This window comes from Scomber scombrus, chromosome 15 (genome assembly GCF_963691925.1).
Source record: "Scomber scombrus chromosome 15, fScoSco1.1, whole genome shotgun sequence".
Lineage (NCBI taxonomy): Eukaryota > Metazoa > Chordata > Actinopteri > Scombriformes > Scombridae > Scomber > Scomber scombrus.
The window spans coordinates 15,652,553-15,678,707 of NC_084984.1; the positions used below are offsets into that span (position 1 = coordinate 15,652,553).

The window sequence follows — 26,155 nt, forward strand, 5'->3', positions numbered from 1 at the left end:
CAACGTTGAATTCATTCATGAAGTCTAGATTTCACACAGAGATTCGTGTATTTGACATGAAATCAGTTGCATTCACACTGCAAGCCAAAATTCGATTTTTAGCCAATCTAAATTGGAACCAGATGGCTCTTATGTCTTAAGTCTGAACAGTCATAAATCACATGAAATCCGATTTTTGCAAACCAGATGGAAACCACCTTTGGGAGGCAGTTTCAAATCGCATTTGGACAGATGTGTCTGAGTCTGAACAGCTCCAAACACTCAAATCGGATTTGACTGTCCGTGACGTCTCTCTACGTCTCTACGCTACGTCACTCTATGCAACACCAGACCCGCGCTTATTCCAGTCGTTGTTGCTAGCTGATATCAATGGAGGCAATGGAGGACGTCGAAAACATCAGTCCTTGGACAGAGGACCAAACCAAATTCTTAATCTTTGGGGAGATGGCTCCGTTCAAGCGAAGCTCGAGGGTTTGTTGTTGCTGTCGCAATTATATGACATCACACAATACACGCTACAGAGTGGCCCAGTCTGAACAGAGCCAAATCTGATTTGGACACTTGCTAAAAACGGTTTGGACAGTCAGGCTTAAAAATCAGATTTGAGATGGAATCAGATTTGTCTGTAGTCTGAACGCAGCCTAAGAATGCCTTAATTTCGTTTTTTGGTTTTCAAGGTCTAAAAATGTCTTAATGTCTGAAATTGTAGGAGTTACGGCATTAAATTTGATGTGAGCATAATTATATTTGCTTAGTTTGTTATTTCTCATTATTATCATTATTACAATCAACTTATTGATTAAAGTTAAACATTATCAGCTGTTGAAACTAATCATTAGTTACAGTCCTATATAAATGACTAGCTCAATTTCAACCCGCTACAACAGTAAAATCCTACTTTTGCATTATGTCTCAATGTGTTATGAGTCACATGTGACACTTTTCTGCATTAAGTACTAACTTGAACAACCTACATAGTAATGCATACTATTACTGAGGTGACATTAGTGTTTTTATACAAGTAAAGGTTCTAAATACTTCCACCACTGTTTGACAAGCAATTTTAATACAATAATTTTTCTCGTTAAGACAGGTGACAAAAGCTTTACACAGAATAGTCGTATTTGCATTCTTTTGCGATATTAGAAAGGTCTTAAAAGTCATTAAAATGTGCAGATAACCTGCCTGCAACTGAAGACTATTTTCATTACTGATTAATCTGTTAAGTATTTTCTCAATTAACTGATTAATCCTTGTTTGGTTTTTTTAAATGTCCAAATATTGAAAATGACAAGTTCAAGGTGATTTATCCTCGTGTTTTGTTTTGTCTGACCAACCAATCTAAATGTCTAACTTTTTAAAAAATGTTCATTTGTATTAGGACAAATGTATAGTGTGAATTAATGCCATGTACCAAAGTATTTATAGCATAAGCTAGTTTGGCATGCCCACACTTTTCGAAAACTCAGCAACTACAAACTTAAACATACATTAAAACACACAAAACTCAACAAGTACATTTATACAAAACAGCACAAACACAAACATTTAATTCACAATCGTATAAGAAGGAAATCTGCAAATATTCACATTCGTAACCAGGATGGAACCTGAAGTACATTTTTGGCATTTTTGCTTTAAAAAACACAAACTCAAATGATAAATCAATCATTAAAACTTATTAATAAACTAAAATAAAACGGTTAAATATACAGTATTTAAAAAAGGGAAAAAGAAAAGAAAAGCGGACCTTCATATATTGGTTTCCAACCACTGCGTAATAGGGCTGGGTATCGTTTAAAATTATGATACCACTACCAATCCAAGTCCCCTTAAAGTGATACTGATACCAGCTGAGTTCTTCATTAGATACCCATCATTCTTTTATCCAGTGTAACAGGTGTGTAGTGTAGACACACTTTAGAGCGTTTAGGTGGCATCTTGGCTGCTGAACTGTTAAGCGCGATAACTCAAATTCACCACGACTTCACCACCACAGACGGGTTGTAGCTGCTGTGGCAGTGGACCAATCACATGTTGAATTATATGGAAGAATGCTTGCTGTTGATTGGCTGTGAGCAAGTCCATACAAATATTTTTCATATTTTCTAGCTCTGGGTGAAAAAAGGATTGGTTGCAGGTATCGTTTGACGGGAGAAGTTTTGATACTACTTGGTATCAATTTACTTCGGTCGAGTACCGATACCCAGCCCTACTGCGTAATGTTGAGCTTTATGTGCCGTGCTACTGGTATCAAAATTCATGTACTTTTTTTTCTTTAAAGACCAACTGAAATAGCTTTTTTGTCTGCTACAGCATCATAACAGCATCACATTGCTGTTATACAGTAAATCTTTGCATAAAACTAACGTGTTGCTCTATCATCAGCAGAGCAGACGGTCACACTGAGCCTGATTGCATCCTGACACTCAACACAAGAACCACAGACTCTGAACAACAACCGGCATTAACTTCCCTGCTAAAGTCTCCTTCTTATCTAACTTACAAACATGAACACACGTCTTCTGCACTTTAGCTTACTGGAGGAGCCACTAAACAAATATTCTGGTAATGACAGTTATCATGCTTGTTAGCAAATTAGTGGCTCAGCTGCAGCACTTTAAACAGTCTGCAAATGTCACTTTGGACCTTTTAGATGCTGGTTTGGTTCTCAATCTTTAAAACTGCTGCTAACAACACACTGTGTGTCCATGACTTGTAGCTACAGCTGAGATCAAATTGACCCCGTCTGTTTTGACTGTTCCTTCTTTCCTCCATTTCTTCCTTCCTCCCTCCTTTCCTTCCTTCCTTCTTCCTTCCTTCTTCCTCCCTTCTTTCCTTCCTTCCTTCCTCCCTCCTTTTCTTCCTTCTTCCTCCCTTCCTTCCTTGACTCGAGGACAACAGGAGGTTTAAATACAGAATTTCTGATATTTACCCATAATTATTAATAATCATAAAAAAAACTATCAACAATATTAACAATATATTTTTAAATGTTGACATTATTTTTTAATGGCTAAATGTGATTTCAGTTGGACTTCAAATTGGTTGGAAATGAGTGTGCGCATGGTAAACAGTTTAAACTGAGAACAGACGAAGGAGAAAGAGCTAAAATAGTGGAGCTGCTAGGGGTGTAAGTACGAGTTTCTTCACGATATGGTATTATGTATGTTCACCGATATCACAAAGTCTGCCACGATATGATTTCAATTCGATTCAGGAGGCAGCGATCGAATCACAAAAACTATAATATCATTTGACATTTTTACTCCTGAGCTCAACCAGCCATTCAAATGAAAAACAATCTGTTCTTTTTTTAATAAAAATAGATATCCTGTTCAGTATAAAGTGCCACATTTTGATATATTGAGCTTTAAAACTTTCACTTTTTCTGGCTGTTGCTGTGGTGTCTCTCATTTTGTTTGGAGGTGTGTTCGCTCTGGCGGAGACATGCGCATCTTAACCATTTACATACTGTTCATATTCTGACTTATAATTAATCTCTACACTAATTCACATTCATGAATCCCACCTCAATCATTAATACATGTTTGATTAATGTTTCTGTTTGATTAAAATACATTCACAATCACTATTTTATGGTCCAGGAGAACATTTTATAGCATATGATGATTACAACATGTTTTAATGCAGATTTTTTTTTGTATATAAATACAGGTCAAATTTGTACATTTGCATATGTAAAAATGTGTATTAGCTGCACTTTATTTCCATTTTTATATACTGTGGGTCACGTAAGGAAAAGTCTGGCTAAAAGAAATGTGTATATGTGTATATTTAAAGCTGTCAAATGTAAAAAAAAAAAAAAAAAAGGTTTAAACTTGCCCCTGAACAGTATATAAGGGTTAAAGATGATGATGTCTACTTGATGAATTCATTTTGCATCATTGCTCATTAAATCGACGTATCTTTACCACCCTAGGAGCTGTCAGTGTAAGGAGAACAACACAAAGACACTATTTAAAGGAACACTGACTCAGCTGTCCTCTGCTACTACAGTCAATTTTTTTTCTTTCTTTAAAGCAGTCGAGGTGAACTTTATTTAGCGGTACTGTACTGTGCCGGTCCTCAGAGGGCCGTGCTGAGCAGTCCTGACGTCATCAAGGTCCCGTTGGGCACCAAAGCCTGCCTGCTCTCATCTGACGGCTCTGGATGGTTCTACGGTGGAAGAGAAATAACTTATTATAATTCACAGAACCACACACACACTTTTAGAAGCAGCAGTGTTTTTGTTCTTACGTGTCTGCGGAAGATTCGTTGCAGCAGGCTGCGTTTGGGGCTCTCGGGGGTCTGGGAGTAGTCCAGGTCTGGAGATCGAGACCCTTCAGGGCCAAAAACGTTCAGCTCCTTGAAACATCCGGTCTCTAAGATCTATGAACCGAAAGACAGAGAAAAAGTCGATGAGATTTGTAGATTCCCTTAGCAAAAAGTAGTTTATTCAAGTGTACTACGAGTATACTTATTTTATACTAAAACTGAGGCAGTATGCTTGAAGTTTTTTTTTAGTTTTTATATACTATATTTTATATACTTAAGAATAGTATAGTGAAGTATACTTGGCTTATACTGAAAAGTATAAAGAAAAGTCTGAGACTAAGTACATTAATACTAAGACTTACACTTATACTTTAATACTAAAGCTTCTACTTGTACTTTAGTATACTTTTTACTTCTTTCTGCCACAAAGTACTAATACTTAGTATATCTTGATCCAAGTACAGAATAAGGTCAAGTCATTGACTCGTGCTTACATTTAATTTAGCAGAATAAAAATGTTTTTCACTACACACATTAGCTTTGAGGTATTACCCCTGTTATAAACTTATATGTTCAAGATCAAATAGTATATAACTAGTACAATGGCAGTATATAGAAGAGTGTACTTGTGCTATACTTTAAGTATACTTAATAAACTAAAATGTGGACTAGAAGTATATACCTAGTACACTAGTAGTATATAGATGAGTGGACTTGTTGTATACTTGAAAGTATACTTTTGGAAACTTAAAATGACCTTATAAAGTATACTTTTATAAACTTAAAAATGTTCCAATTTAGTCCGAAGAGGTATTAAATTAGTATACTTTCTAGTACACTACAAGTACATGGTCCGTAGTATACTTGCTATACTTATACTGACACTCAAGCATACTTAATAAAACGAACTTCAAGTATACTACTTTTTGCTAAGGGTTGTTTGTGGACAGAATGTAAAAGTAGAAACTAGCTCACCTCATTTTGCCAGGTTATAGGAATGCTGCCGGTGTTGAACTTAGAATAAAAGTTGTCGTCTGTTTGGTCCAGAGTGACACCTTTCACTGTGGAGAACTCCTCGATGTCTTGCACGTCGCTGCAGTAAACCAGTCTGGGCTGAAAACACAGAAACACATACAGTGAACATGGATTTAAATTCAGTTTTTCTGCCTTCATATTTGTCTGGATCACAGCATCTATCAACCTCCTCCATGTTTATTCAAGTCCAGGCTCATTAATTTTACATCTATAGTTAGAAGTTTGAAGTTTTTTATTTTGCACAATAATAAGACAAAAAGGAAAAAGATAAAGAAATAGCAACAAAAGAAAGGTGCAAGGTAGCGGCAAGAAACCCAAAAGGGCTTATACAGGGCCTCTACGTATATTAAAATTCACAAGTTGAATTAAAAACAAGTAACTATGAAATAGAAAAAGAAAAAAATAATTACCATAAAAATAAAGCAAAATTATAATAATATTAAAAATTAAAATAAAACAATAGTGTAGAAATGTGTGTGTGTGTACGTGTACTACTTAGTGACCTGAGCAATCAGAGCAGCCCCTAAATTGCTCTTATATGTGTTAAAAGAGGAGAACTGTATGGAACTATTAAATTGATCATTCCAGAGTATTGTACCTCTGTATTTTAAGGAAAATTGACCAAGGGTAGTATGATACTGAGGAGGGTGAAGTTGTGTCAATTGTCTAGTATTGTACTTATGTAATTGTGAGTTAACTTGGAAATATTCACTGAAAGGTTTAGGAATGGAATTTGGAATATACATATACTTAAACATAAAAATGCATATTGGGTATATATTGATCTGAAAAATTGTCATTATCTTGAGTTTTTGGAAAAGGGGAGCAGAAGGATCTAGGCGTTTTGAAAATGTGGCAGTTCTAACAAATCTTTTCTGAACTAGATAAATACTATGGAGGTTGGAGGCATATGTACTGGCCCAAACAATGTTGCAGTATATGAGGTGTGGATAAATCAAGCTATAATATAAAGTAAGTAAACAGTTCTGATTAACCAGGTCACGAATTTTCCTGATGACACCAAGCGATCTGGTAACTTTACCACATACCAGGTTGATGTGCTCTTTCCAGCTTAATCTCTCATCAACCAGTACTCCTAAAAATGTTATGGAAGTAACCTGTGAAATTTCTGTTCCATTGATTATAATTTTCGTTTAATCTTTGCAGTATTTCTTGTTTTTATTAGCAAATATAATAAAATTACTTTTTTACATTTAGAGATAACTTATTAGATTGAAAGCATTTTGAAATTTGTTCCATTCCACTGTTAGCATCAGATATAAGGGAATTAAGATTTTTATTTGTCAAGACATTGGTGTCATCAGCAAGAAGTATGGGAAGTAAGGTGGAAGATACAGCAGGAAGATCATTAATATATATGAGGAACAGCAACGGTCCCAGAATAGAACCTTGAGGGACTCCACACATTATTTTAGTCCTACCTGATACTGAGCCATTCGCAAATACATATTGTTCTCTATCATATACATAGCTGTACAACCATTTCAAAGTGTGTTCATGAAAACCATAGTGCTTCAGTTTTTTGATTAAAATTTCATGATTGACTGTATCAAAGGCCTTAGACAAATCTAAAAAGATACCAAGAGCAAATTCATTATTATTCATAGCTGTATATATTTTGTCAACAAGTTGTAATAGGGCCATGTATGCCGAGTGTTTCTTTCTAAACCCATATTGGTGTTCATAGCGGATATTTTGTGCATCTAAATGTTCTAATATACGCTTGTAGACCAGTTTCTCTAAAACCTTTGAAAAACAGGGCAGAATTGATATTGGACGGTAGTTTGTGAAGCTACTAGGATTCCTGGATTTAAAAAGAGGAATGATTTTAGCGACTTTCATACTTTTAGGAACAACTCCATTTTCCATAGACTTTCCACAGATGTATGTGAGTGGTTGTAAAATATGACTACTAACTTCCTCAAGCAGTGATGCACTTATTTCATCATGACCTGCTGCAGAATTATTGAGATCAGCTATTATTTCCTGTACTTCAGTAGCACTTGGTGGATCAAATTGTAATACAGAGGGATAATGACCACGCAAATAGTCAAGTGGACTTCCAGCTGACATCTTGATTCTACTAGAAAGAGAAACACCCATATTAACAAAAAAGTGATTAAAACTACAGGATATATCATACGGATTGTTTATTATTCTCCCGTCACTCAAAAATTGTGATGGTAGTGCAGAAGTTGCTTTCGTTTTATTTAATAATTGATTGATGATTTTCCAAGTGGATCTAATATTACTAGCAGATTCCTTTAATTTCTCAGCAAAGTAATTCTTTTTTGATATACGAAGTAAGTGGGTAAATTTGTTTTTATATTTCTTGTAATTTGTAGAATTTAAGAGACATGGGTTTGATAAGAATTTTTTATATAATTTGTTTTTTTTGACAGAAGATTTTTTTAAGCCAGTGGTAAACCAAGGTTTGCCATGATCAAAGTCCCTCTTTTTATCATATTTGACCAGGGGAAAACATTCATGGAAGACTGAATTAAATGAGTCCATAAATATTTGATAGGCTGTTTCTACATCAGATTCTTTAAGAACATTTTCCCAAGATACATCACCAATCAAAGATTTAAAACGATCCGTATTTTTCTTGTTGAACAATCTGCATTTGTAATCATTAGATGTCTTTTTGTTTGCATTAGCAAATGTAAACTGAATTAAAGCCGCAAGCGGCGATGGCGGGCCCTCGCTCACCCATGCCACTGCGGGGCCTGAGGCATGGCGGGGCTGTGGCGTGAAGCAGAAAGTGAGAAAAAACCTGGAAGGAGGCCAAAAATGCAATGTTTCGTTCATCCAGTAGGGGGCAGTCACAGGTAGTTACACATATGGTCTGGTGTGGTCTGGTGTGTTCAGGGCGGCCACTCATCAGTCATGTGAAGTTTGGAGTGAATTGGACAGAGCATGAAGGAGTTATGAGAGGTTGATGTTTCATCCACCAGGGGGCAGTAATGGGATGCATGCAGGTGTGTTCAGGGTCAGTCCCTCATCACACATGTGAAGTTTCGTGGAAATCGGACAATGTTGATGCAAAAAATGGCACTTCCTGTTTCCACTAGGGGGAGACATGAGCGACACCCCTATCAGATGGAAGAGGTCTCCACCCTGGACCTGTGTATCAATTTTCATGATGATAAGTGTTCAATAAAGCCATCAAAAAGCCAAACGTATTTTCATGGCGAGGAATTGATGGTAGCCACGCCCCCACAGGGACGCCATTACTCGTAGCTTCACAGTGTTCATAATGTAGCTTCACCAACTGGTTCTGCATGTTTTAGAAGTGGAATGAAGTTGATGGGGTCAACTATGTATTTTTCATAAATTTAAGTTCACTTCCTGTTACCACCGGGGGGCGCTATGAGTTACGTGGGAAGTTAATATATCGGGACGTTCAGGGCGGAGCCATCATCATGTCCAGCAAGTTTGAAGCTGATTGGATGAAGTATGTGGGCGTGAGAGCCACTCGTATGTACATGGCGAGCACGCCAAAGTTAGTTGAGCCCTGCCAGACACGCCCTTTGACCTACGGATGCGCAGAGCACAACTTAAGCTCAGCTAGGTCTGGAGATGTTGCGTACCTAATTTGAACTTGATCGGGCGAACGCTGTGGGAGGAGTTAATTTCAGGCGGGAAAAATCAAAACCAAAATGGCCGACTTCCTGTTGGGTTGAGGTCATGAGGTCAAGAGGCTTTTTTGCATATGTGGGTATAATACATATGTGTACCGAATTTTGTGAGCATAGGACAAAGTTAGCAAAATTCCCTATGGGCATTTTTGGACTTTGTAGGGGGCGCTATTCCGCCATTCTGCGTCGACCATGTGCGACCACCCAAAAATATCGAATTTCGGATGAGGCCGGACGTCCGTGCAAAAGTATAAGCATTTTCGCATTTGGGAAAGGGGCGAAATTGGGGCACGAAATTTCGGAAGAATAATAATAATAATTACAGCCGCAAGCGGCGATGGCGGGCCCTCGCTCACCCATGCCACCGCGGGGCCTGAGGCATGGCGGGGCTGTGGCGTGAAGCAGAAAGTGAGAAAAAAACCTGGAAGGAGGCCAAAAATGCAATGTTTCGTTCATCCAGTAGGGGGCAGTCACAGGTAGTTACACATATGGTCTGGTGTGGTCTGGTGTGTTCAGGGCGGCCACTCATCAGTCATGTGAAGTTTGGAGTGAATTGGACAAAGCATGAAGGAGTTATGAGAGGTTGATGGTTCATCCACCAGGGGGCAGTAGAGTGTAACAAAACACAAGCGGTTGCGTTCAGGGTGGGACAGTGATTACACATGTGAAGTTTTTTTGGAAATCGCACAATGATGATGTAAAATATGGCACTTCCTGTTTCCACTAGGGGGCGACACGAGTGAGATCGCCTATGAGCGAATGGAGACGTTGAGGTCGGCACCCTGGACCTGTGTACCAATTTTCATGATGATACGAGTTCAATAAAGCCATCAAAAAGCCAAACGGATTTTCATGGCGAGGAATTGATGGTCGCCGCGTCGCCACACGGACGCCATTACTCGTAGCTTCACAGTGTTCATAATGTAGCTTCACCAACTGGTTCTGAATGAAGTTGATGGGGCAAAGTATGTAATTTTAATGAATCTTAGTTAACTTCCTGTTACCACCGGGGGGCGCTATGAGTTACGTGGGAAGTTAATATATCGGGACGTTCAGGGCGGAGCCATCATCATGTCCAGCAAGTTTGAAGCTGATTGGATGAAGTATGTGGGCGTGAGAGCCACTCGTATGTACATGGCGAGCACGCCAAAGTTAGTTGAGCCCTGGCAGACACGTCCTTTGACCTACGGATGCGCAGAGCACAACTTAAGCTCAGCTAGGTCTGGAGATGTTGTGTACCTAATTTGAACTTGATCGGGCGAACGCTGTTGGAGGAGTTAATTTTAGGCGGGAAAAAACAAAACCTAAATGGCCGACTTCCTGTTGGGTTGAGGTCATGACGTCAAGAGGCTTTTTTGCATATGTGGGTATAATACATATGTGTACCGAATTTTGTGAGCATAGGACAAAGTTAGCAAAATTCCCTATGAGCATTTTTGGCGCTATTCCGCCATTCTGCGTCGACCATGTGCGACCACCCAAAAATATCGAATTTCGGATGAGGCCGCACGTCCGTGCAAAAGTATAAGCATTTTCGCATTTGGGAAAGGGGCGAAATTGGGGCACGAAATGTCGGAAGAATAATAATAATAATAATAAACATTACAATTTCAATAGGGCTTTCGCCAGGCGACTTGCAGTCGCCGCTCGGGCCCTAATAATAATAATAATAATAATAATAATAATAATAAACATTACAATTTCAATAGGGCTTTCGCCAGGCGACTTGCAGTCGCCGCTCGGGCCCTAATAAACATTACAATTTCAATAGGGCTTTCGCCAGGCGACTTGCAGTCGCCGCTCGGGCCCTATTTAAAGCTGCAAGCAGCGATGAACGGGCCCTCGCCCCCCCATGCATGTCGAGCTGTGGCGCAGTCGGAGGGTGCGCAGGTAGACGTCTTCATTCACAGGCTTTTATTTGACGTCGCATGATGTGGTGAAATATCACTGCTTGTGTCCACTATGTGGCGCTAGAGATCACCCACCAATTATATGTCATGTTGTAGTGAATGATGTGGAGAACACATCCTGTAAATTTCATATAAATCGGATAATGTTTGTCATATGAGGCTGACTTCCTGTGTCCAGTAGATGGCGCTGTATATATGACACAGTATTGATGCATAGATGTGTCCAGGGCGGGACCCTCTACATGCGTGATCAAATTGGTGTAGATCGGACGATGTCTGTAGGAGTTATAAGGACTTCCTGCTTTTTGGCGAAGGATCGTATGGCGAAGGAAATTGTCGGCACTGCCACGCCCATACCGAATCCCTAATCAGAAAGTTTTTGATAACTTTTCATCTCCAATGTCTCAAGATATTTCGGAGTGAATTTGAAGTCGGTCGGATAAAATACGAGGCGTGGAAAACGCCAAAATCGCACATATTTTTCAAAATGGCCGACTTTCTGTTGGAGTGACGTCATGGGCCCCCCAGACTTTTTTGTGCGTCTGGACATGATACATATATATTCCAAATTTTGTTCAAGTACGTCAATCTTTCACATTTTTATATTCGTTAGGGGGCGCTATTGAGCCATTTTGCCGAACCATAAAATATCAAATTTTTTGCCGGATCTGATGTTCGTGCAAATTTTCGAGAGTTTTGGGGTACGTTTAGGCTGTCAAAAAAGCGTTTGTTTTCTATAATAATAATCTCTATGATTACAATAGGGCCTTCGCACTGTGGTGCTTGGGCCCTAAATATTGGGAAATGATCTGAAATATCTGCATAGAGAACACCACTTTGAGTTTTATGACCTAAAGAGTTTGTAAAAATGTTATCAATTAGAGTAGCAGAAGTACTTGTTACTCTGGTGGGCTTATAGATCAAATGATACAGATAACTGGAATACATGGTATTCAAAAAATGTCCTGTTTGTGTGTGTTTCTCACTCATGAACAAAATGATATTATAGTCTCCAAGCAGATAACATAATTTTCCCTCCTTGTTTATCAGATCTAGTGTAATTGAAAGAAAAGTTATCAATATCAGTATCAGGAGGACGATATATACAGCCAATTATCACACGTTTTCCACCAAAGTAGGAACAAGAGGGGATTTCCACAAAAACAGATTCTGCAATAATCAATTGAGATTGTAACATAAGATCATCTCTATGGAGAAATTGGATATCTTTATGCAAAAAGAGGGATACCCCACCTCCGACTCTTAACTCTCTGTGGTAATGAACAGCATTATAATTGGATAAGTCATAGAGGGTTTCCACATCTTTAGCCAACCAAGTTTCCGAAAGGCCAATAACAGAAAATTCATGTTCCAAGCTGGACAAATAATGATTTAAATAATCGTAGTTCTTAGGAAGGCTGCATATGCTGAGATGAAAGGAAGAAAATACATTTATACCTAATGGGAGAACACCACAGAAGGAGTTAAACTGACTCTAATCATAGTATTTACAAATTGGTGACCCATCTATTGCTAAATTTAAAAAGTTTGAGTCAGGGTCAAAACAGCCATTGTACCGCAAGTCATTTTCATTATTGATGTCAAATGGATTAAAGACTAAGTGATCGGGGTAATTGTGACTTTTTATCCCAGACAAGAGGCTAATGCATTCATTATTATTGAGACTATGGAAAGGAAACAGCGTAATGCATTCATCACATGTCCAGTGTAACCAATTATTAGCATTCAACTTATTGATAGGCGTACATTTTTGATGGAATAGACGTTGGCATAGTCCAAGTGAAATCCAAGAGTTTCAAACATCTCTGACATTTTTGACAGATGTTTTTTAATGTCATGAAATGTGATCAAATACTAATATGAACGAGAAACAATGGGAGGGATACAAGAGTGATCCGACTCATGTGTTATACAGATCTATTACTCTTCATGGACTGCTTGTGAGCGGGGGGATGAACAATCAGCTTGTCATGCCGCAAGTAGGCTATGTCCCCACGAGCACGGGCAGCCTTCATTGTTGGCAATAGTTCCTTGCGTTTTTGCCTTACAGCTTCAGTGTAATCCTCATTGATGTATATGTTAGATCCCTTGAGATTTTTTGCCTTCTCCAAAATGGCAAGTTTGTCCTTGAATTTGAGAAATTTGACAATGATCGGTCTCGGTCTTTCTCTGTTGGAAACAGGTTTCCCTGTCCGGTGTGCACGTTCCATTTCAATGCAATGGGGGTCCAGTTGTAGCTTCTCAGAGATCAGTTTCTGTACCTTCTCTTCCGACTCAGACCAGTTTTCGTTTGTAGTTTCTTGGATACCATCGATGACAATATTATTTTTGCGTGATTGCCCTTCTAGATAATCCGTCTTCCCTGTTAGAGATAGTAAAACTTCATTCCTTTTAGATATGTCCAATTGCATTTTAGAACTTATCATACTGTTTGTTTTTTCCTTTGCTGTCAGGTCTTCCACGTCTTACTGAGTGAAATGGATGCTCTCTCTCAGCTCACTGAGTTCTTTGGAGAGTCCATCCACTCTTTTGTTTGAGGCATCTAAGATTTGCATGCAGCTCTTAAAATTGCGTTCTTGCTGCTCTAACAGTTCTGTGAAAAAAGTTTTCTGTTGTTCAAGCATATCACGTACCTGGGCAAGAGACACCATGTCTTCCTCTTTTCCTCGACGTGACATGATTTACATCAAGGTTGTTCCACTTGTTTGTTATATCCAAGAGCTCGAGGCCTAGTCTGAGGCCTACACGGCCAGAGGCCTAGGAAATCCTAATAAAGCAGGATTTCACGTCCAGAGTTGGATTTCCTACCCCGTTTTATGATAAGGTTGATGTAACCTCTTCTAAACTCAGGTTGTATAACTTCAGTTGGAACAAAAAAAGGATTCCAGAGATTTTAGATAGATAGTGTTCAGTTAATCTCTCAGAGAAAACACAGCAGCAGCCATCTTGAAAGCCAGAGGAGAGGATTCACAGTAGTTATTGTGGATATTAACATGTCATATACAAAACATATGTTGAGCTCCTCAAATATTGTGTATTAAGTGACCAACAGTATATTAAATAGTTAAAATTACAAACATTGAAATGCTGGATACCTCTTCCCAATAAGCACACTTTATAAAAGCTTTATAAGCTATTAAATCTACAGCTTTGAATTTAAAAAATGTTTTAATAAATGCTTAATTAATATGTATTTAAATGCATTGAGGCCTTTTCCAGAGGTTACAGTTGATTTGAGGTGAATTTCTGAAGAGCTTGTTGACCCTTGCAACACAAAAATTAATATATTAAATGTGTATAAAATGAATTATTAAATATTATATTAAACTACTTATAATTTATAGTTGTAAAGCTGTTTTATAAATGTGTAATTTCTTTGGAAGTTTTCTGAAAAGACGTAGATAATTCGGTTCTAATTACAGTAAAATTAGAGATAAAGTTCACTTGGTGCCGTGATAATAAATTACTAGTGTGCACAGGAGGTCAGCTCAACATGCTAATGTGAAATGTATTGTACGTGAACATAAATTCAGCCTATATGAAGAATAACGTTTAGAATAATGATGAATATTTAGGTTTAAATAAAGCAGTTCTGTGCAGTGCATTCATGTGCAAATCAACTTACTAATAAACACAAAACAATTAAGTAAACTGTAACTGAAATGACTAAACTTTGTTTTTTGTATTTTTTCCATATTATAGGAAAATAATAATAAAAGAATAATGGTGACAAAAACTCTAACACTCTGTAAATGTACTTTGAATTAGAAGTGCATTTTACTTCCATATTTTTATACTTGTAATGGAGTTTGTTTTGTTTTTTTTTACAATTTTAAAGTTAAAAATCTGAATATTTCTACCACTGCCGACGTCAGACTGAGTAACATTTAGCAGAAGGAAAGCTTCAGGAGTGGATGAAGCACAGCACATAAATACACATCCAGTATGTATTGATTGTTTATGTCTATACATTTGGAGGGTGAGTTAATCTTTGGGATACTTACATCAGGTTTAAACGGAGGCTCAACGAGTCCCGCCTCCAGCATCCTGAAGTTGAGTTTTTTGAAGAAGGGATGTGACTGGACTGCTATCCCTCCTTCTGAGCCTAGCCTCTGATTCGGGTCCTTGTTCAACAACTACAGCGCAGGAGAGAGAAGGTAAAGTTTTTAATCATGTGTGTGAGCTGCCAATTGAGCAGTTTCGGAGGATTTTTAAGACCTCACCGACGAGCAGAGGTCTTTCACTTGTTTGCTGAACTTGTCATCGTACTCCTCCTGGTCGTCGTGAATCCGTCTCTCCATCTCTAAGGGTCTCGGGTGTTCTCCGTGCTCTCTGAACGGCGGCTTTCCTGCAGTCATTTCATAAACCAGGCAGCCCAGGCCCCACCAGTCCACGCACATCCCATAATGCTCGTTGCCGATCACCTCGGGAGCTGAAAACAGGATGCGAATCAATCAAGGGTTAAGCCGTCAGTAAGGCGGCTGCGTCAGAACAACTTTTTATTTTCGCTCCTCCTTCTTCCTTCTTTTTATCCTTCCCGCACATTATCATGACCACATTCTCTTTTACACACACACACACACACACACACACAGACACTTATCATACCATCACATGCACACATTTGGCTTACGTTCTCATTACAAAAAAATTGTCTCAATGCCAAATTTTTTATTTTTTATTCTAGATATGATCTTTTTGTGTTGATGGTTCACATTAAGGTTAGTGAGTGTGGACATTGTATTGTTGTTTTATTTTATTCTTTCATTTCACTTATTTATATATATATACTTTTACTTTACATTTACCTTTTTATCTGTTTTATATGTGGGCTCAGTGCTGCTTAATATGATATACAGTATGTGCTCTTGTGTCTAATTCTTGTATGTTATACGAGGGGCCTTACACAGGGTATTTCAAATGTATTTTTATTCTGTAAATCATTATAATTTGAGCGTAACTCAGTGCTTATGCTTGATAAGTGCTATAAAAATTAAATTATTATTACCGTTATTTAGATCAGATCTTCCTTTTATTAATCCCACGATGGGGAAAGTTACATTACTGCAGCAGCAAAGTGGATAGAAAAAAATAGAAGAGCGTCAAAAAAAAAAATTAAGAAAAATAAAAAATGAGCACATAAGCAATAAAAACATCAGTAATCTTAACATTATTAACAAGAGTAATATTGGTGCTGAGTGATAATATACCATAATATATATAGTTTGATATTGATATCAAATAAGCACATCATCTCAGAGCAGAGTGTGTAAATTACAGGTTCAAGGCAACACACCCTCAGATGTACGGAGGCCTAAGAGTGCCTCTTACTTTAAATCTTATGTGTTTGTATGTTTGTCTTCTTCTTCTTCACTTTCTTTGTGTCATTCAGTGAAATCAGCTTCTGAGGTGAAAATCAACAGATTCTCGGTGCTCTGTAGATTTGTATCATTAATGTGAGTTACATACGTACCCATATATCCCAGCGTTCCCACCCTGCCTCGCACCAGTTTCCCTTCATACAGCCTCACGGCCAGGCCCAGGTCAGAGATGCGGATGTGTCCTGTAGAGGGGGAAAAAAAACAAAACAATAAAACACTGAACTGGTTTCATGTTTGAGATCTTATTTCCAGTTGATTTTCACTTCCTTCCCCTGAAACCAGTTTCTTTGAGAAAACTCGATACTATGATACAGTGATAACAGGGTTAGAGAGATAATACAGCGATGACTGCAGACTGAACCAGTGTAATGCTGAGTGGCTTATATCCAAATAAGGTGGAAGCTCAGAGTCTTGGGTGTGGGGATCTTAGTAAGATGTCAAGAAATCATTAATGTGTTGAGGCTCTGACGGTGGAGATGCATGACCAGTGTAAGAAGATTACGTATATGAATGTGTGTATGTATGCATATAGTAACATTGTGTGTGTTTTGTGTGGACTTTAAACTATAATTTTATCTTTGCACTTTATCACACAGCCTCAGCCCCAGACCCTTGGTTTTTTTTATTTTATTTAGTATTTAGTATTTAGTATACTGTTCTTAATATTTTTATTCTTATTTAATTTGTATTTATACAGATTTGACCTTTTACATTCCTATTTATGTTGTATGTGTATGTTATGTGTGATGTCTTTTTATGTGTAAACTGCTGGACCCTAAATTTCCCCTAGGGGATCAATAAAGTTAAATTTATCTATCTTTGTGACTTATGTCTGTGAAAAGCACTGTATAAATACATTTTACTTTTACTTTCATGGTAATTTTCTATTGGGTAAAATGATATAGGCTGATATGTTCGACCAATCACAGATTATTTCTTTAATCCCTTAGAAACAATAACAGTTTAGGCTTGGTTTTTGCTCGTTGAGATGAGCTGATGTCACTCTGTCTCTGTCTGCTGTCTCCTTATTGTACAGTAATAATCATTTAATCTTAAACCCAGCAGTGTTTAATGTATTATTTCATATTTGTGTTCAGTGTTTTCAGACATATTCCATGACAGCTCTATGTGACCATGTGCTTTTCTATCATTGCTTTTTATTATTAATGTTGTAGCAATTTTTATCATCCTTTTTTGGACTGTGTTGTGTTTAAAGTGCAATATAAAGAAAGTGTAAGTTGAAGTCTATGAAAAGCATCACATGTGTAACTGTATGTTTAATCAGTGCATGAACGTCCTGAGGGAGCAAAATTAGTTTCAGTTTGAAGAGGCAGGAAAAGTTATTTGATGTCACACAGAAGTGCACGCCAGTTCAACTAATACAATAACCTTGTGACAACTGTGGAAACATTACCCGGTCATTTGGTAATTACTTAGGCATGTACAACAAAAAGGTGTCTCCAAAGTCTCCAAACATGCTGCCAAGAATGAAGCAACAGGTGTACAGGTTTCTTAAAATAGACGACACCACGCCTGATTCCCAAAGCCTCTTCACTTCCTCATCCTCCAGCCTTTGTTTCTACCCATGTCAAAATACCGTCAACTATTTCCTTCTCTAGGACAAGCCGATGCATCTGAGGAATGAATCTCAATTGGATGAGTTATTGTCTAGCGGAGTTGTTATCGTCTAAATCATTCAAGAAATTTCAGAGCTATAAATAACCTATCGAGTGGGTGGCTGTCAGTTATTTAATCGAGTTCTGTCTGCTGAGTTTGGAATTTGATCCGATTAATAAACTTGCTTGTTGCTGTTTATCACTAAAACAAACAAAAAAAGGGTGTTGACTGAGATCTTACGTACCGTTGTCAGCCAGGAGAATGTTTTCTGGTTTCAGATCCCTGGAAGATAAATCAGCGTTAGAGTCCGTTCCCTCCAGCTGGGACTTTAAGCGATGGTTCGGCGTAATTTCGACCTAGCGTCATATGCATCATGACGTCTATCTAACCACCCGCTCCGCTTTTTTTGCACATCTAGAGATCTGTGCGGGGATCTCGCGCGACCACACAGGATTTCAACGATGTTTACAGCTTTAGCAGTAGCAGCAGAGTAAAAGCCATCAGGTAAGTGTTTATTTTAATAAACTGGTGTACTTACAAACATTCCAATGTATCGATTTATGAGTAAAGACCCTATTTGTACTACTGTAGAAGTTTGATAACAATCCAGGCATTATTAGTGGAGTAATTTACGAGATACACTAGTGGGTCCGTTAGCGCCTGTACTAAGCCATTCGGCTGATGGCTCTAACTCCACCAGTTTGCGACAAAATGGGGAAAAAAAGCGGAGCGGGTGGTTAGATAGACGTCATGGTGCATATGACGCTAGGTCGAAATTACGCCGAACCATCGCTTTAAGTACATCTCCAGTCTATAAACACACTGACCTGTACACTATGGACTTCTGGTGGAGGTGGATTAAACCACAGTAGACTTCTGCAGCGTAGAACTGCACTCGTTTTATATCCAGGCCGGGCGCTCCGATGTTATAAATGTGAAATTTCAAGTCTCCTCCGCTCAGCATGGTCAGAACCATACAAAGGGCGTGTTTGGTTTCATAAGCGTACGCCAGATTCACCTAAAGAGAAAATGAGAACATTTTAAAGACTTTGGTGATTTTTTAACTTTTCCTCCAGTGCCAGCATTAAGTTTACATTTTTACTTTTTTAGTGAAATGTCAGGTACTGCCCTCCCCATCCTCCACTTCCTCCACTGTAGCTGTGCCCTGTTTTCCATCAGCTTCAGCATAAAAAGCTCCAAGGAGAGCTAGACCCGGTGTCAGTTGGCCATTTGGCAGCATTGTGGCTGTAATGGTTGTGTCTTTGAGATCGATTTTTCAACAACAATGCCCCTTTTAACCGATTGTGTTATTTTTTAGTAACCTATTTCAGATCAGCTTCCTTTTATTTAGTGAAGTCTGTTTTCTGTTAATTGTGCTCAAGTTTTTGATTATCTTTGTCTAAGTTGTTAATTCATTTTTGGTTTTGTACTTGTACCTCAGTCATCCTCTTGTTTTTCCCCCAGGTTATCCCAATTGTTAGACCTCTCATCCCCTATACATTCTCTGGGTCGTAACAGTCTCAACAACTATTGGATCAACTGTATTTAAAGGTTTAAATAAAAGAGTCTTAAGATTATTTAAAGGAAAGGTTCACAAAACTGAACCTTTGTTTTGACCTAATAACAAATAGACGAAACTTTAACCAGTTTTCTGTTTCTCTTGTACAAGAAGATTCAGCGATGAAAGCAGATTGAGGGGAGAAAACTGAAACAATGATGGAAACTGTTGATGATAAAACTGTACAGGCTCTGACAACCTACCTAAATGTTCAGCAAAAAAAAGACTGTATTCTCCAATCTCTCATGCTCATTTTTCACATTTTTTCCCTCCTTAAAACCACATCTCTGAGCTCTAAGAACTTCAACATTTGCTTTGTGCGAACTTGGAAATGGCCAGAGAGCTAAAGGATTAAACAACAAAAGTGAATCTCACCACAAATCGACTGTCCAGCGACTCTAGTATCTCTTTCTCATTGAGAGCCATGCCCTCCCCTCTCCTCTTCTTCACATGGGTCTTGTCCAGCTTTTTGCAGGCGTACATTCTTCCTGTGGCTCGAGCCTGACAAGCCCACACCTGAAGAGGAAACAACACGATTAAAGGATCAAACTGGTAAATGTCTTTGAGACTACTGTCAGTATCAAAGAAGAGTCATGTGTTTAAAAGGAGCAGTATTCCAAAATAGACGTGACAGACACCAAGTTATTGTGGCTTTTAAATATCTCAATAACTACCTGATAGATTGCAACGATATTTGGAACAAATAAGGTTCCCCAAAGGATGAATCCTACTGACTTTGATGGTCTCCTGACTTTTCCTCCAGCACCATCATCAGATCCAAATTTTCACTTATACTGTGAAATATCTCAACATTTAATGCATGAATTGGCACACATTTTTGTACAGACATTCATGGTTCCCAGATGAGGTATCCCAATGACTTTGATGGTTCATGAGGTTTATATTTTTAGTGAAATATACCATAACTATTGGATACACCATCATGAGTTTTGGTTCATACTTTCACCTCCCTCTCAGGAATAATTGTAATAATTTTGCTGATCCTCTGACTTTTCAGTATTGTCCGATACTGTGGTTAATTCCCGCCAAACTCAGCTGCACTTTTGTTTTTTGCTTGTCAAATCATAAACTATGGTGAGCATGAACATCAGACTACACATGCTTATCATTAGCATGTTAGCATTATTTTTTTCATTCCTTGTTAAAAACCTGGTGCCTACATTACCCACAATGCAACTTGACCACCAACAGTTTGCTCAGAGATTCAGGTCTGTTGTGCTAGTAGCAGCTCATGTAGCCTGGAGCTGTTCCTCTCCAGCAAAGATGAGGAGCTACAGAGACTAACCTGCTAACCTCACTTCTATCTAACTCCACATCCCTGGATTTCGCTTTACTTTTCACACTTATCGTCTTCAAACCCAACTGATGCTGACTAAAGTGGCATCTCTTTCAAAACATAAGGCTTTACATCTATTTTTTCACCTGACAACATGCTGAGATGGAAAACTGTTGGATTTCCATTTTAAAAGAAAACTATGTCTACTTGTAACCCCTCATTACTGGATGCATAAGTACTTTCTCCCTTGTTTTATTTGAATATTTATGGAGTAATGAGTACTACCACTCAATAAATACTAACATGAGAGTCCTTACAAAGTAAAATCATCCCTTAATTTAAGAGAGAATAGATGATTGGGAACCGCTGCTTTAAGTAACAACAACAACAGAGAAATACATCTGTCCTTACAGTGAGGTGACTGTGGCCTTACCTCTCCAAACCCTCCTTTCCCCAGCAGTCTGTACTGTCTAAACATATTCTTGGTGATGGGCTGCCTTGAATAGAAAGACAGGTTGTTTTCACTTTGATTGGAACAAATTTTAAAAACATACAACAAAAAATGTGGCCTAAAGTCAACAATGATTGCAGCGGAGCGTATCGAGTACAAGCAGATAAACCAGCTACCCAACCAACCAACCGCTGATCTTTCACACTGTGCGTCATATACTGACCTCTCCACCATCTTCCACTGCAGGAAACGGTCAAAAAACATGCTCTCCTGGTACTGGATGAAGGGCTCTCCACTGAGGTATCTATTTAAATATCTAATGCATGAAACAAAGATGTTAGTCATTATCAAAGCACACAAGCTCGTGTTTTTATTCTACCTCAGTTGGATGTTGTTCTTTTCTCTGAAGGAGGAATGTTTCTCTGAGCTCATGCCCCTCCCCCTTCCTCATCAGCTCGGTCAAGCTCATATCTCCAAGAGCGGCTTCAGGAGCGTAGAGAAAGTAATGGCGCAGCAACAACCATCAGCGAAGACAAAACTACCGATACCCCCGTTACCAACAACAGCATAAACGGCACATCCATGGTCGCATGCTGCCGCGCGCACGTCAGCCTCCTCTGGGGGAGGGACTTTGGAGGCAGGGCAGGAGTGCAGCAGAGAGGGAGGGGGAGGGATCTGAAAGGTGTACTTCTTCAAATTTGAAATTCTCTTCAAAGTTACCAACTGCAGCTTTAAGGTAACGTCTTGTGTTAAATAGCAGGATGCAATCAGGCTCAGTGTGATTGTCTGCTCTGCCTGACAAAACAATATGTTATCACTTTAATAAAAGATTTGATTTGCTGTATTGAAATAAGAATCCCGACTATGTAAGCAGATGATGGAAGTTATGTGAAACTACGGGGCGCCAAACTGATATGAAAGAACTGGAATTATACACTTCTTTCTTTTGGTTTCAGAGTGATCTACAGAGCAGATATATCTATGCTGCAGTGAGTCATTTGGACTCTAAATCTCAGTTTACGGTACCTAAGAACAGGATTTGTAACCAATCCTGATCCAGTACTCACAAGTGTGATGTGGAAACTTTAATCCTCCAATGCACAAACATTAAGAATAGACTTTACAATGAAGGAGGAGACATCTGAACAATATTTGCCTATTCATAGATTCCAGATTTTTCGGACACAAATTATCTTTTTATATGTCTTAAAACATGTCTGGAGGGCACCTTTAACCTTCGTGTCATCTTCCCGGGTCAAATTGACCCCGTCTGTTTTTACTGTTCCTTCTTTCCTCCCTTCCTTCTTTCCTTCTGTACTTTCTTCTTTCCTCCCTCCCTCCTTCTCTCTTTCATTCCTCCCCCATACCTTCCTTCTTTCCTCTGTCCTTCTTTCCTTCCTCCCTTCTTCCTTCTTTCCTCCCTCCCTCCCTCCCTCTTACCTTCCTTCCTTCTTTCTTTCCTCCATCCTTCCTTGCTTCCTTTCCTTCCTCCCTCCTTTCTTCTTTCCTCCCTCCCTCCCTCTTACCTTCCTTCCTTCTTTCTTTCCTCCATTCTTCCTTTCCTTCGTCCCTCCTACCTTCCTTCCTTCCTTCTTTCCTCCCTCCCTCCCTCTTACCTTCCTTCTTTCTTTCCTCCATCCTTCCTTTCCTTCCTCCCTCCTACCTTCCTTTCTTCCTTTCTTTCTTCCTTCTTTCCTTTCCTCCTTTCCTTCCTTCCTCCCTTCCTTCCTTGACTCGAGGACAACAGGAGGGTTAAACTCACATACATATATACACACTAACATATATAAGCAAACAGCATGTATGGACTTACTCCCTGCAGTCATGAAAGACGTCTCCACAGGGATCGTACTCCAGATTTTCGATGCAGCTCTGTTCATACTTCAGCACGATGGACACACACTGAATGGACTGAAGAAAGATGAAAGCAGTATTAAAAACACTGTCAGCATCTATGTCTGTGATTGGATTTGCAACTTATATAAGAATACTTATACATGTCTTGTGTTCCAAAATAAAAAATAGAGGTGTATTTCTTTGGAGTAAAAATAAACATTTACATTTTTAAAAAGTTAAGTTATCAGTTACTAGTAAAGACATGTCAAACCTGACTCCGGAGGAATCTCTGAATGATGGTGATGCCAAAGTCCCTCCTCTCCTCGTCACTCTTTGTCTCAAAAGTGTCCTGAAGGAGACGAAGAGGAAATAGATACATAAGCAGAGTGTGAAGTTTTGCTATTTCCCATTCATAAACAGTTAATAAATCTTTTAAAACACACTGTGTATATAGCTGTAAGCAGATATAATATATAATTTTAAGTATTTATTACCAATTATAACCTCTCCCTTGAAGACATATTTTATATTATTGTCAAACTTCAAAGTCAAACTTTATTTATAAAACATTTAAAAATAACCTCAGTTGAACCAAAGTGCTGTACAGTTATTAAAATACAATATAATCATATACAAATATAATAATAAATAAAACAATAAGGGAATAGTAAGAGTTCCATTTAAAAAAGAGTAAAAGTAAAGATAAAAATAAATAAAATTAAATTTAAAAAAAGCCAAGGATTCTCGCCTAGCTGGGGCTGAACGCCAAGGAGAAAAGATGGGTTTTCAGCAGTGTCTTAAAGTGCAACTGTGCTTTACTATAATGTCTTCTGTTATCTGTTTATATAGCAGCAAACACTTCTGGCTACTGATAAATATATTCATAAACCCTTATATCTGATTATAACTACACTATAGTGTGTTACAAACCATGTTTTTATAGTGATTATAAATGCATGAATGGGGGGACTTATAGCAAACTATCATTAAAATGGACTAAAATAACATTTTAGCACTGATCACATCTTGTGCACTATTCCTGTCTGTTCCTGTTTATCAGAGCAGCAGACTCACATCCTCAACATAAATGAATTACACCACACACACACACACAGCATTCAGTCTCTTCGGTTTGCTTAATGCAAAGAAACACGTCTGTCCTGCTACTTTTTCCTGCATGTTATTGTTCATACTGCATCAAACAGTGCTCATTTACAGAGTTTTTCATAGTTTTTGCTTTACTGTTGCTGCTGTACTTAACTCAGATTTGCTTTTTACAGTTAATCATGACACTAAAAGTTAGCCAAATTTATAGTAGATTTTTTAAAACAAGTGTCCTACTTCAAGTTGTTTTGCTTATTGTGTTTTAAATGAATTTTGTATTTTTTGTCCCACATGATGGCCTTTATGCTACATTATTACTTCGTCCTGTTGCATGATGCATGATCATATTAGGAAACTCAGTCCTTGCTCATTACTGTGTTGTGTTACAGACTACATGAAGGACACTAAACACAATTTACTCTCTTGTCATCTTTTCAATAAATATATAACATGATACATATCTTTTTTCAGTGTCTATTCTACTTGTATTCCTCACCATTACTCACTCAGTCTGACAGTTTGCATAACTTTCTGATCATGAACTCATTTCTTACAGTAGAAATCCTCTAAATATTAAATCATATTTCTTCAGTTTCAAGTGTACCAAAGCATCCTGGAGCGATATGTAGTTCTGCAGGTAGGGTCGACTACGGCAGAAGAGCTGAAACAGTTTCTTGCCAATAGGCTGCTTCACACACAGACTGTAGTAGTTTCGTTCTGAAACATAAAATAAAAATATGATGTGAAATTACACTACAAACCATTTACAAGGCAGGTGCAAGACATGTACTGACTTATAAGAAACACACTCATGCACACACCGATGTTCATTGCCAGGTCCATACACTGGTTAATGTGAGGAAAGCGAAGCATCTCTCTCCATTTCCAGCTTCTGCCTTTATCGCCTGCACAGAGAAAGAGAATAAAAAGTAAAGTGAAGACGAATAACCCGTCTATCAGTGGTGTGTCATAAATGTGCATGCGCACATGCACGCCTAGTCCGGCAGGTTTTAGACAATTGTGCGCTGCACTACAGTGAATGAACTATTAATAGCTCTGGCAGCAGGTAAGCAAAGCCTGTGGGACCGCATTACTCTGCAGACTTAAATGGCCACGCTGTCACTTGAAAACTTTATTTCCATAAAGCACATTTGTTTACCAAATCAAGGGGCACATACAGTATATTCATGTTGCTTTCAGGGAGACTTTAGTAGTTCATTTTCATCAGAATTTATAGCTTTATAATCTCTCAATGTGTCTTTCTTTTCAGACTTTGTTCAAAGGCAGCTGAAGGGCATTTTCTCTGGAACCTAAAATGTTAAAATAAAGTTGACCAGCTGTGCATGTTATGGATTAATAAATAAGACATAAAAGTTTTAATGGTCTAACTTGACTAATCTATCATCAGTTTCATCATTCCTCAGCTCTCAACACTGTGCTGTTTAGGGAAGTAACCGCTGTCCTATGATAACAAAACCAAAACATGAGGGAGATACATATCTACACCTGATAAATATAGCAACAGAGATTGCATAAGAAAATTCTGCAAATTAAAAAGGTCTGAAAACTGAGCGTTATTCATCTAAAACTATACACACCACATTTTATTTCCTTCCTATTATATCATATTACAAGTCGTTTTTCATTATTATTATTATTACAACTTTTCTGTGTAGTACTTTTATATAAAGTTAGAAAGTGCTTCAAAGAGGAAATAAAAAAGCAAATCAAACAAACAATGAGACCATAAAGACAAACAATAAGATGATTAAACACAAGAGATTTACAGCAGAATATAAAATTGCAAGGATGGAAAAGTAAGTAGAGTTAAGTATGCCCAAAAGTTTTCTTGTAACATAATCTTTTAAAGGAGGGATTTAAAAGATGTTGAAAATACAGCTGCTTTCTAAAATCTGACATCTCTGTATAAAAACATTAAAAAAAGACTCTCACCTTCTCTGGCTCTAACAAGAGCGCTGTTTGCTACCATGCTTTCAATCTCCAT

The 26,155-nt window shown here is 38.1% G+C and overlaps 1 protein-coding gene across 1 annotated transcript; it reads right to left on the reverse strand.

Annotated features, from left to right (window-relative positions):
- Positions 1-31: 31 nt before the first annotated feature.
- Positions 32-26,155, reverse strand: grk5 (G protein-coupled receptor kinase 5). Its single transcript, XM_062435219.1, has 17 exons — positions 26,098-26,155; positions 24,972-25,055; positions 24,755-24,867; positions 23,318-23,395; positions 23,024-23,121; positions 21,434-21,526; positions 21,193-21,256; positions 19,838-19,978; positions 18,732-18,922; positions 18,149-18,186; positions 16,380-16,469; positions 15,130-15,338; positions 14,911-15,042; positions 5,254-5,391; positions 4,261-4,392; positions 4,099-4,179; positions 32-133 (listed from the first exon to the last, which is right to left on the reverse strand). The coding sequence occupies exons 1-17, from the start codon at positions 26,153-26,155 to the stop codon at positions 32-34; spliced, it is 1,842 nt and encodes a 613-aa protein (XP_062291203.1).

Coding starts and splice junctions, on each gene's coding strand:
- grk5 (XM_062435219.1), bottom strand. CDS start 26,155: ATGGAGATTGAAAGCATGGTAGCAAACAGCGCTCTTGTTAGAGCCAGA. Junction 19,979..21,192: donor GGAAAGGAGGGTTTGGAGAG/GTAAGGCCACAG, acceptor TTTCCTCTTCAG/GTGTGGGCTTGTCAGGCTCG. Junction 15,043..15,129: donor TGAAAGACCTCTGCTCGTCG/GTGAGGTCTTAA, acceptor CCTGCGCTGTAG/TTGTTGAACAAGGACCCGAA.